Raw genomic sequence first — 12,985 nt, forward strand, 5'->3', positions numbered from 1 at the left:
TGAAACAAAGAAATTATAAATTATAGAAGTACAGATATCTTATCGTCTTCGGACGTTTTAAAGGTTAAAGAAATTATGAACATGAAGCAAAGAAATTATAAATTATAGAAGTAAAGATATCATCTCAAATGCGTCGCTTGTTGTACTATAAATCCGTGAGTAAAGTTTTCAGCTCATGAGCAACAAATCAAACTAAGATTCAAATAAAATCGATGCTGAACCGGTCTGAAATACGTGCGATATAGTAGACGCGACTGGCAAGTCGAGCTCGCTTCAATAGGTGAACAATAACAAGCTCAACTTTGCAAACATTTCCATCTACAATGACAAAATAACGCTAAAATTAAGCTACGAAAACAAACAACTGCATGATCATCTTCGTTACACCCGATAATAAAATTTTAGAAAAATTACTCCTCAACGAACGAAGAAAATTTCATCCTTTCCAACTAATTTTCATCCGCAACTTATACTTGTAGCATTGGTCTCGGCGCTATACAGGCAACTCGAGAACGACAGAGATACAAAAAAGAGCCTGAGCCACGTCAAGATATACACTCAACTACTTCAGTAGCGCAACAAGTGAAACTATCATACGAATGCTTTATATAAACCATTCTATAATTATAGCTACAAAGAAATAATAAACAAGAGCAATGAGCTGGAAATTTAGTACAAATAACTACCTTCCGAAGCAAATAAACAATACAATTTGTATAGGACCATTAACTCGTATCACAATAGGCGATGTCTCAGACCAGATGTTTGACAACCCGAGTGAGCTTTGCCTCTAAATAGGAAATCAGATAAACGCGTTCCTATTCTATGTCAGATAATGTATCAGACGCAACAAAAATTCATAATCCGAATGATTCATACGTATACCAAGCTTTACGGAACTCAACTTTGGTAAAATGAAAACAAATAACAAAAATCATAACTTAAGGGTTAAGCACGCAGGACTGAAATAATTTTTAGATTTCAGTCGACACACGTTTACAAACTAAGTTTCAAGGCAAAAGTTTATCACTGTTTCCAATTTCTATTCCTGACACCATTTATTTGGTTTGACTCATTACCCACGTATTTATTATCAGGGTTCGACTGACCGCAGTAGAACTGTTCAATGTAAGTTTGATCGATGAGATCATTACCATCAGGGACCCAAAGCACTTGATGTTGCGGAGGAGCAGAAGCATCAGTCCTGCCCTCATGCTTATACGCTTGACTCCCAGGCTCTTCCACTTGCAATGTAGTAACGCGTGAACAGTAACAGCGAGGTGATCCCAGGCAGCCATGCTTGCGCAGTTCTTCTTCTTTGCTGTTGACCACAGCCTTGAGTAGCTGCTCGAACTGAGCGTTACTCATCCATTTCTTGACGAGATACAACACGTGCACGTCTCCCATAGAACAGACTCTGACAGCCTTCACCATGATAGCTGCGGACTTCCTGTTGATAAGACGACCTGTGACGACACAAGTGAACTTACCGAAGAACGGCACCATACCAATACTGAGCCATATAACCATGGCAAAGCTCCACAGCCAGTGCAGGGCAAGCACTAACCATGTAATGATAAAAATCTTCTCGTAGAGCTCCATGTGGGTTAAATGACAGCCAAAGTTGATCACATATCCATCAACTATTTTGTGAGCCGCACTGATCTGGCACTCGGCAAAGGGTGGGAAGATAGTGGATAGCTTATCAGTGAAGTTCGCGGGGTTGCGCTCGAGGCCATGGAGCACATTGGGCACAAGCGACACGAATTCGCCCTGCAAATAGAGTTGAGTCAAGAGCGACACTTTCTTAGAGGCAGCAGCAGATGATCAATTTTCGATAGCAACTATTTCTTATTAGCAACAAGTTAACCAAGAGCAAGAACATGGAATCAGTTTTGAGTATGGGAATATATTGTTTACCTGTAGGACGAATTGGAAAACAAGGACAGCCACAAGGTCGACGAGGTTAGCGAAGACATGGCACAAAATCCAGCGAACGTAATGGCTTGATACCGACTGTCCAGTCCGCAGAAACTGAACCACTAGGTTGTTGGTCCCCTCCCATTTTTCAGTCAAATAACTGAAATGTACAAAATTAGGATAATTACAAATTATTAAATATCCTTTCACGCCATTTAATAGCACGAATAAAAGAAGTTAGTCTATGAAATTGTATAGTTGCACTCAATGCCTGTGTAGTAAGTGGCAATGACGTAGAAGAACTAGATACCTACGAAAACTAAGAGCGAGACAGAAAGATACCAGCAAATTATAAACGAAAATGCGAAACTTCTTAATTCTTCATCTGTGAGAAAATCAAATGGCGGTTATTTTAATGGATTATTTTGCAGCCTATTAACTCAAGTGCCTAAAGTGACGTATTATTAAAACTGAATGAAATGTAAAAAATTTTTTCAAGAAGGAATACATTTTTCCCACAATTCAGTATCATTTCCTTCATAAAAAATCAAGAGGGGCGCTAACTCCGATACTCTCAACGACTCTTAAGTCTTCAGTGAGTTACTAACGACATTAGCAGACCTCATAGAGCAGCATCAGGTTGTAACCAATTATCCAAGCAGCATCAGGTTGTAACCAATTACCCAAGCAGCATCAGGTTGTAACCAATTACCCAAGCAGTATCAGGTTGTAACCAATTACCCAAGCAGCATCAGGTTGTAATCAATTACCCAAGCAGCATCAGGTTGTAACCAATTACCCAAGCAGCATCAGGTTGTAACCAATTACCCAAGCAGCATCAGGTTGTAACCAATTACCCAAGCAGCATCAAGTTGCTCGAGTATAGCATCAGGTCAAATCAATGCTTCTACTGGAGGCAGGAACTTCACAAATGAAACACGCTACCAGTGCTGAGTTGCCAGCGGTCCAATGAAGATGTATTGTTGCAGATAAATATTAGTAATTTTCTTGCCAGCCAACCAATATCAGTCAGGTCCTTCGCCGTCCTTGTCGGGTAATTGTCATAGAACCACGTGAAAGACTTATTTTTGGTAACAAAATGCTCGAAATTGTACGATGAGAAAACTTTTCATTTCGGCAGTGGAATTCGGCAGTGAAAGAGGGAAGGGGTAAAGCACCAAACAGAACACCGACAAAATTATCCAATTCCAACACACAGGTTCAGGTAATACAGATTGTATTATAGATATAACCAAGACACGGAAAGTTATTAATAAAAGGTTGATTGATCATGTTACGCGGTTATCTGAAAAGCATAAATAGCATTGAACTCATTGTTACCAACGCTGGAGAGCACGACTCACTTGCACCGCTCATTCCAGACATCCTTGTAGAGCGCGGCCAGTCGTGTGTCCTCCCACTTCTTGACCAGTCCTGCCCTCAATGTGTAGAACAGCGCCGCCACCAGCAGGAAGCTGTAGGGCACCCAGCGGTAGAAGAGCAGATATCGCCGATGCTTATTTTCCACCTGCAAATAAAACTATGAGTTATATGCCTGCAATATTATTCGTAATAGTTCTATATTTCTACCATGTACACATATAGTAGCTTAGCTTATATATTATTTTTACTTGTAGGTAGCAATATTATTTAAAGGTAATACTTTTACATTTCAATCATGTTCACATATAGTAGCTTCACTAGGTATGTTCTCACTTTTAGGTTAACAGTAACATATTTCTGTCCTGCATTGTTCTTCTCAGCTGGATAGCAAATTTGAAGGATATTAGCAAGGTTAGCTTATCAACCTATAATTAAAATAATAACAAAAGTCGGTTCTCTGCATCACTTATCTAGGTTACGTATAATGCTTACAGATATTGTTTATGAAATAAGATAGCAATCATTAGTTTCTGGGATATCAAGCTAAGGCTTATGCAGTACCTAGATTTCCAGATATTACATGCTATTAACGCCTTGTGTGACCTATTTATTTCATTGAGATATCAAATGCCTTTATGGTCTGTAATGGTTTCTGCTCTGTACCAAGCTGATTGACAGGAATAGTTTGGTTTAGTCATCTTGGTGTCTACCAGTGGAAATGTCAACTACTGCTGAAGAACAAACATCAATACAAAGGAACCTGTTATCTTTTCTTCCTCACAAATCACCAATGAGCAGCTCGTTCCAAGATTCTTTGACAGAAAAACATTCTCTAGCTCCACTGAACCTCAGCAGGATAGTAGAGGATGTGGTACTCAATTTGATCGACTTGGGGCAAGCAGGCTAAGATAGAACTTCCTTTATTATTGAAAAGTGAGCAGCATTCTAAGCATCCAGGAATTCATAAGAAGTCCACTGAGTCCATAAACAAGACTAAATAATGAATTGAATACTCCCTAATAATTCTGACATTGGTTGTTTAATTTTTTTAATACATAAGCACTTATACAGGGTGCATAGTGGTATTTAGAAAAAAAAATTCCATGACCTTTCCATGACTCTCCATGGCCATCAATATAATTTTCCAAGACTCGTATACGACAGGATTAGCATGACAAAGACTAAACGTGCATATTCTATCATCTCCTACAGTTGATGAATAGCAAACGTGTAAAACTGTAAATGCATAGAGCAGGCAGACACAGAGGAACAAAAATGACACACATCTGAAAATCAAGTACACACTGGTGTACTTGATTTGACTGGTGTCATTCAATTGTCAGATCACAGTTCAAATATTGAGTAATACACACAAGATTGTACATGATAATGTCAATACAGTTCCCAACACTCCAACACCACTACCCTAACATTCAACTGGCAGCTATTTCAACTTTTTCTTTAATGTTCAGTTCAAGAGTGTCTAGCTTTGTTTTCAAAGATCGCCTCATTGCGTTGAACTTTGCGATAATTCTGAAATGCCCTTTCTCTCCATTGCTTCTGCATATTCATCTGCTGCTTGCTCAAGCGCCTTAATGCCCTCCTCTGTACGCCTTTTCTTCTTCTTCAGTTCATCTAGCTCATCCAACAAATCCTTTCTCTTCTGGGTTTTCTGGGCCTTCGCATTCTGCTTTTTCTCTTCTGCCAAATAAGTATTAAAGGCTGTTTTGGCACTGCCAGCTGCAAGCAGCATCTTTCGTGTTGTTTGTCATGATTTCATTGTTGAAAAAAAACCCTATTTCAACCGTGGCTTGGACATGAGACAGGAGCACGAACATCTGCACTACATTCCAGAGCTTCTTGTAGGTGCTCTTTGACAGAATGGCATGCTAAAAAATGTCCAGTTGATTAGAAGTTGAAAATGCTTGAAACTGTGCGTTCAGTTCACTGCAATGTTGTGATTCATCTCTAAAGTTGCACATCTCATCGCACAACGCCATCCACATCTGTATTAGGGAATCTCTTGGCATCAACAAGCATAGTCAGACAGTTCTTCAAATGAGTCTTTTTGGCTTCCTCACAGTCCTTCTTGATGAAGACTTCTGGCACCAGCCATTTCAGGTTCCTACCAGGGCAGTACCTGATAGGGCTCTTGTCCAGTGGCTTTTGTACTACAGCCTGCATGAAGTCCTGCGCTTGTGTATTGAAAGTGAGAACTTGCAGTGCACTTGCCTTCTTGTCTGCAAGCTGTTTTTTTTATCGCTGTCCTGGCTATATAACCAACATCAAACATTGAGGGAAATCAAAACTCCTTTTGTTCCATGATTTTCCATGACCTGAAATGAAATCCAATGACTTTCCAGGCCTGGAAAATGAAAAATCAAATTCCATGACTTACCAGGTTTTCCATGACCGCTACGCACCCTGCTTATAAATAGGATACAAGATTCACAGGCAACCCATCTATTATACATACATATTTACATGATAAGGCTGGCTTATTCTTGATATCAATGCACTGAGTGCTTTACAAAAAATAGTAAAGAATCACTTACAAGTTAGATGTTCAACCAAGTTCAAGCACCATCAAAAGGTTAAATTTCATCATGGTACTGTAATTCCCATGTGTTGGACGGTTTGGACCAACAACATGCCAAAACCTCTAGTCAAAATTGTACAAAATTAGTTCAAGATGCATTAACCAAGACTGATAAAATTTGAAATGACAACATTGTAGTGAATTAAAGGGAACATTTGGGTGAAAAACAAATTTATTCATAAATTCAGGAATATATCTTAAACTTTGTACACACATTTATACATACATATAAAGCACTAACTAGCATATATGGTTTGTATAATTTTTGTGAGAAAAAGTAAGAAAACATGAAATGTGAAAAAACGTAAAAGGAGGATTGTGTAAAAAAATGCATTAGATGCACAATACAAGTCAACTCTAGGGCTGCTTTTTTGCTTTATTTATTAATTTTTAGAAGAGGATATTCATTTTTCCCCTACCCACTCAAGAATTTAAATGTTTTATCTATAATATTAAAAAAAATAAATAAATGAAAACATTAGATTTTGCTCAATATTGCAACTTCTGAGTTGACTTCATACGCAGAAAATTTCTACTGATCAGGAGCCAGTAACAAACCAGTTCAAAAAGGGAAAATGTTGAAGGAAAAAAATTGGATTAATAAAAGCCACTGATTTTTCACTGAAGCCACTGCAGCTTGGCCACTGAAATCAGTGGCTTCAGTGAAAAGCCACTGAAGCTTGTCACTGATTTCCCAGTCTCCCATTGTCTATTTACTCATAATAAATTAGTAGTAGATGGTAGAATAAACATGTTCAAACACATATGATTAATGGCCACTGAGCTCATTGATTTAGATTTTCAGGGTCAAATTACTCTTCAGATGATGTTGGTTGATTGAAAAGCAGGTTTGAGGAAGTATTTTTAATTTATTAGTTACGTTTTTTATGTAACAACATTCATTTTCGTGTTCTGAAAATGCATTTATTATGGGATAGACAGCTGGAGTCCAATAGGTAGAAATGAAGGCTTCAGCTATCATCGTTCAGATAATGTAAGGCCACTGCATGATGACGGTGCTGTTGGGTTCCTCCAGCACAGTGCAAGTGCGTCTCGCTAAGTTTGACGCTATCGAGAGTGTCACCGAGCCTGTTGCTCAATAAACGTACTTGTTACTCCAATTACTCTAATATAGTCCAAATAATGATGAAGACTATAACCTTCTTTGAGGAAAAATTTATAGACAGCACCCGACTCTTGGAGAACTCCTACTTTTTCGAAGGACTGTTGCTGGGTATAGTTTAGGTTTGACCATGTTATTTGGGGTGTCACAGAGCCTGTTGAATTCATTGTAAATCTTGAGATGAAGTTGCTTGATTGCAATACATTGAGACCTGGTCTGATAGCAAGCTTGTCTCAAGTGGCAAGATTAACAGCTGCTCAATGTTGCAGTAGTTACTCCATTTACTCCAATGTAGTCCAAATGATGATGTCTACAATCTTCTTTGAAGCAAAATTTATAGACTACATATGCCTCTTGGTGAACTTCTGCTTTTATGCAGGGGCTATGGCTATGTATAGTTTGGACTTTAAGATATGACATTGTCAAGGGCTACATATAGCCTGTTGAATTCATCATGGATCTTGAAATGATGTTGCTTGATTGTAATACTTTAAACCCTGGTCTGGTTGCAAATTTCTATGTTCTATTTTTCATACTTGTATATTGTACTTATTTGCATCAAAATTAAATAATACAATGCCTCCTATGACTTGAAAATGAATGTTGTGGCATTCAAAATGTTGTTAAACAATTAGAATCATTCTTTAAACCTGCCTTTTGATCAACCAATGCCATCTGATGAATAGTTTGACCATGAAAATCTAAATCAATCAATTCACTGGTAATTGATCACATGTGTTTACTCATAATAAAGGTACTATAATAAGGGTACAATCATGCACCACATAATGCATTATGGTCCAGTTTCGGGAAAATAATTAATCTAATTTCTAAAATGTTATCAGAATAGCCAGGCAATAGCAATTAATAGCATTACCTTACCTCAATATATGGATATGATAGGCACACATTGCTGGAATGTCCTTTAGGTATATATGGCTTATCAGGTCTTTGAAGCTCGTAGCACACTATTTTTTCATTCACAAACCAGTTCAACCTGCATAGAAAAAACGTATAATTAGCAAAAAAATTTACATATTTTCCAGACAATCAGGAAACAATGCTGGGAACAATTTGAGTTTCCTATCATGAAAATCTCATCACACATCAATAACAGGAAGAGAAGCATAAATTTCAAAATCATCATCTAATAGGTAAGAAGTAGGAACCAATAAATTGAAGTCTACCTACTTACAACACAATAGAGAAGCAGATGCAGACATGTTATGCTCATTCTACTCACATCAAAGTGAAGTGACATGCAGATCTGTGCTACTCAAAAAGAAATGACTGCCAATAATTGCTGCACTTGTGCAACAAATGAATGACACAGTAATTACTATGGGCATATTGTGATTGAGTGGCAGACACAGTAGTTACCAGGTACATGCATCACCAAGAAACAACTGACATGGTATATAACCACTGAACTTGCATCACAACAAAATAGCAGATGCATTATATCACTGTACTCATGTCAACATGAAGTAGCAGATGCCTTATAATCACTGTACTCACATCACAATGAAGTAGCAGATGCAGAAGAAGAACACCAGGAACCTGTAATGGAACTGCAGGCACAGGGACTCGAGAGTGTAGCCAGGGCCGTTGCTGTGCTTCAGCAGCCCAATGCTGTAGCACAGATGCTTCATGTGCCATGAAAATGCATCCCCTTTCAGGTCACCTCCACCCTTGTTGTTGTTATTATTATTGTTGTTTCCATTTGGCTGATTATTGCCCTTGTTATTACCACCCTTGTTATTATTGTTAGGGTTCTTGCCAAACTGAGAATTCTCAGCAGGAGCTCTACAAGAAGACGATTCAAAGATGGCATGAATAAATAAGCAGTGAGATCAATTTACTGGCATTAAGATTTGCATGAGCCAGTATAACCAAAATGCTCTTGAATTTCAAATGCAGTCATACAGAATTCATTATTGATGTTATTGTTGTTGATGAACAAATATAAGATGAGTTGAATAGGATCATAAATTAAATGCCTTTGGAAAACATTGAATTGTCCTCAAGAAAAACACCAAAGTTGCTTCTCAGAACTTTTGGAAGAGTAAACTTAGCACTTTGAAACTTTCATGAAAATAAGAGCCTTTCACTACTGTTTGTATTAAAAATTTCTAGGCTTGCATTGCCACTTGTTACCTAATTAAATCAAAATCTCTTCCAAAACCACCCCATTGGGTTACAAAAAAAAAAAAATAATAAATTTAAAAATGTTCACTGAGCACATTATGAAATCAAAACTTGTATTACCAATACGTATATTGGGATCCATATTATTTTTCACTTAACAGTGTGTTAGCAAAGTTCGTTAAATTATATACACATACGTACGATTTTTTTCAGGAGCCAAATAAATGTATTGCAGTACTTCATAAAAGAAACCTCTACAATTTGATTTGCTAAAAAATCACTAATTATGTAATGATATTACAAATAAATCCTCTAACTGTTCTATAGTCATGTAAAACACATCATAATTTGAAATAAAAAAGGTGACCACCAATCACCATATATCTTCTTCATACCAAAGTCCATTTGGTGTCATTCATATACAAGTTTGTCTACATTTTTGTGACACTCCTGTCAAATCTATCACAATATTACTGAATAATGAAAATTCATAATATCACACATAAATTATCTTACATTGGCCCTATATAAATGGTGTGTTTAATATTATTGACAACAATAATATTAATGTAATTCACACACACACACATTATATTTAAAAGTAGACAAAATATTTTTTGTTCTAAAAATTATTTAGTTTTCAATGATATTCACAGACTATGTATCTATCTATTTACTAAATATATATTGTAACTATATTTTTGATGTTAAATTTTCACATTGACCATCTCATAAGTTCATTAAATGAGTTTGACAATGATTCAAACTTTAAGGCTTTTATTAATCCAATTTTTTCAAGGTTTTCTTACAATTTTGCAAAATTTAGCTTTCCAGTCAAAAAAGTTTGCCAGCAATCTCTAGCAGTCCAAGCCTGAAAATTAGGAAGCATGTGGCAAAGTAGAAAAATTTGCACATTTTGGTACAAAGCGCTAAGTCTATTTCTTAAAATTCCTAGAAAAAGACCAAAGTATTTTCCAGGTGACATAAAAAAAAATATATAAATAAGTTTTAAAACTAATGCCCAACTGTCCAAGTAACTTGATCCTAGTTCAGCCACCTGCTATTCAGCTTCTTGTTTCGACTGGTTTTATAATGCATTCCATGTATATTCAATTTTAGGGTTGCATATGTGACATTGAAAGGCTTTCATTACAATGTGATTTCTAGTCCACACAAAATTGATGTTTAAGAAATCCAAGATCAATCTTGGTAACTGACTTCAATTTAAAATATTGCCCAATTTTAGTTGCATAACTTTAAGGAGGTCTAGTTTCAGGTCCTCCAATTTCAAAAAAGTTACAATATCAATATGGCCTATAAGCCCTATATTATGGATCCCCCTAATCCCATACCAGTTCAAATAAAATACTTGAAACAAACTTTAAAAAAAAACATGTTTTTCTTGTGGACTAAGAAGTAGAAAATAAATTATGGCTCGCCCCAAGAAACGCGTGTCAGGCAGATTTATAATTATGTAAAGCGAAAAGCACACAACACACGAATTTTGGAAATTTGATGGTGAACGTACAGCCCAACCCACCTTTTTTGGGGAGAGCCATAATTTATTTTCTACTTCTTAGTCCACAAGAAAAATGTGATTTTTTAAAAAGTTTCTAACTTTTTATTGAGTATTTTATTTTCTCCTTTTTAGTCCGTTGCTACACATGAAAACGTTTGTAAAAAGTTTTTATATTATATATAAAAAATATATATATTTATATTATATATATAAAAATATATTTTAGATTTTCTACTATATCTAATGAATTAAGTATGACTTGACGTACGTATCGATGAATGATACGCAGCGACACGCAGCGTCAGCGCCTGCTCGTCTATAACGTCAGCACCCGCACGTCATACTATATATATACTATATATATATATACTATATATATATATATATACTTTACTCAATTAAGCTAATTTAGGTCTCAATTGCTAGTTTTTATGATTGCATTTGAAAATGTTAGGCAAAAATAGCCTGCATGCAGAATTTCAGATCACTAGAGCAATCAGAAGTGGGCTAATTTTTGTAGTCAATTTCAACAACAAGCAAATCCACAAACAAACAAACACGAAGCTAAGTTAAGAAAAACGTGTTAAAAATTGAACATGCTGTCAAGTCAACAAGTGTCAATCAGGTGACCAGGTATATATACATTGTCACTAAACAAGCTCACAATCAATATTAAGCCCTATATCCTTTTCTTTTAAAGTAATATAATTAACCTATAAATAGGTAATTAAAGGCATTTTGTCTAATCTGAAATTATATTTCATGTTGAATTTTAATTATGATATATTTTGATGAATGAAAATTCAAATTATTAAATGAAACTTCAATTTTATTCAATCAAAACTAAGAATGTTGCATGGAGAATCAAATTTCAATTTCACTTTCAAAAGAATTTTCTCAAAAAAATTTTGTTTTTATAGCAAAATGGAAGACAATCACTAATAAATAGGATTAGCTATAGGAACAATACAAGGGTTGTCCATTTTTTTTTGAAAGATCGTACTTGAATTTCTGTATAAAAATTCATGGAACAAAAAAAATTTATTATAATAATTCAAAAGGTGGTGGTGATGGTATAATACAAACTTTAGGCACATAAACTTACTTCTTGTTGCATAGATTGCCAAATAATAGTAACTTGTTCCAAGAGGCTGGTCTAAAAGATTGAGCTGGATTTTTTTGCTCATGCTTTCCACCCAAGATGCATTCATTTTCTAGTTTCAAAACTTGCTCTCGATTGTAGAATGAATCGCAATCGGTGTTCAATTGCGAATCTCGATTGCCTAAATCAACTCCAACTTCAGTCTTGATAGAGTTAGTGAACTTGTTACTGTCGTTGTGAAAATTGCCCCTTCCTCCTCTCCCGCGACCTCTGTTCTTTCTGTTTTTCCCTCGTTTGTTGCTGCCTCGGAAGATGGATTGATTATTTCCCTCGAAATTTGTAGCGTCATCATTTCTTTCATTGGAGTCACAGAAATCTGCTTGAGAATTACTATCATCTTGCTCACCATCTGCAACGCTGGCATTGTCACAACTACCGTTGTAAATTGGATCCTCATTGCCATCAGCACCACCTTCAATTTCATCACTAACCCTGTCAATGCCATCATCAAGCTGGTCTTCACCTCCAGATTCGCAGTTTTCGTCACTTTGATACATCATAAACAAATGTCAAAAAGATACCAGTAATTGAGGACACACAATTAACATCCTTTTATACCAACACAACAACCACTAACATCTATTTGATAGTTCGAAACATGCAGCAGTTCACAACTTCACAGCAGCTTCCGAAACGTTTCAAGGTAGCTACGTGCTCTGCTGGTCCTAAACTAAAAGTGCCGCCTGTGGCCGGTGCCGGTCGCTGTGCGAATCAGACTGTTGCCACTTTTATTAACTGAAATAAAGTTTTTGACAAATGAATAATCAGGAAGCGTCTCCTTTCGATTGAGAGTTAAGTTCCTAAGTAATATTTTTCCTGTCAACATATTCCAATGAGTAATAACCTCCTAAATAAATAAAACAATGCTCATCTGATTCGCCATTTTCAAACTACACAAATACAAACTGCGTGCGTTAGCAGAATTGCTGCGTAGTTCTGAATTAATTGCATGTAAAAATCACGCAATATATTGCGCAATCCGTCAATATCGCTCCTAAACGCTAAATCATAACATAACATAGTGATGTCGGCGCTGAAGTGTAGGCCTGATGTGGCCTGTCGCCGATTGTTTTCCTTTTCGTGCCTTGTTCATAGATCTAAACTCGTGTCATTTGACCGGATCTTTTCATG

The 12,985-nt window shown here is 36.3% G+C and overlaps 1 protein-coding gene across 1 annotated transcript; it reads right to left on the reverse strand.

Annotated features, from left to right (window-relative positions):
* LOC108666827 lies at positions 1-12,551 on the reverse strand. Its single transcript, XM_018153757.2, has 6 exons — positions 11,798-12,551; positions 8,544-8,831; positions 7,908-8,022; positions 3,285-3,448; positions 1,921-2,080; positions 1-1,773 (listed from the first exon to the last, which is right to left on the reverse strand). Exons 1-6 carry the CDS (start codon positions 12,352-12,354, stop codon positions 1,027-1,029), a joined length of 2,031 nt encoding a protein of 676 aa, XP_018009246.1. The 5' UTR covers positions 12,355-12,551; the 3' UTR covers positions 1-1,026.
* Positions 12,552-12,985: the final 434 nt, after the last annotated feature.

This window comes from Hyalella azteca, unplaced genomic scaffold (genome assembly GCF_000764305.2).
Source record: "Hyalella azteca isolate HAZT.00-mixed unplaced genomic scaffold, Hazt_2.0.2 contig863, whole genome shotgun sequence".
NCBI classification, from domain to species: Eukaryota; Metazoa; Arthropoda; class Malacostraca; order Amphipoda; family Hyalellidae; genus Hyalella; species Hyalella azteca.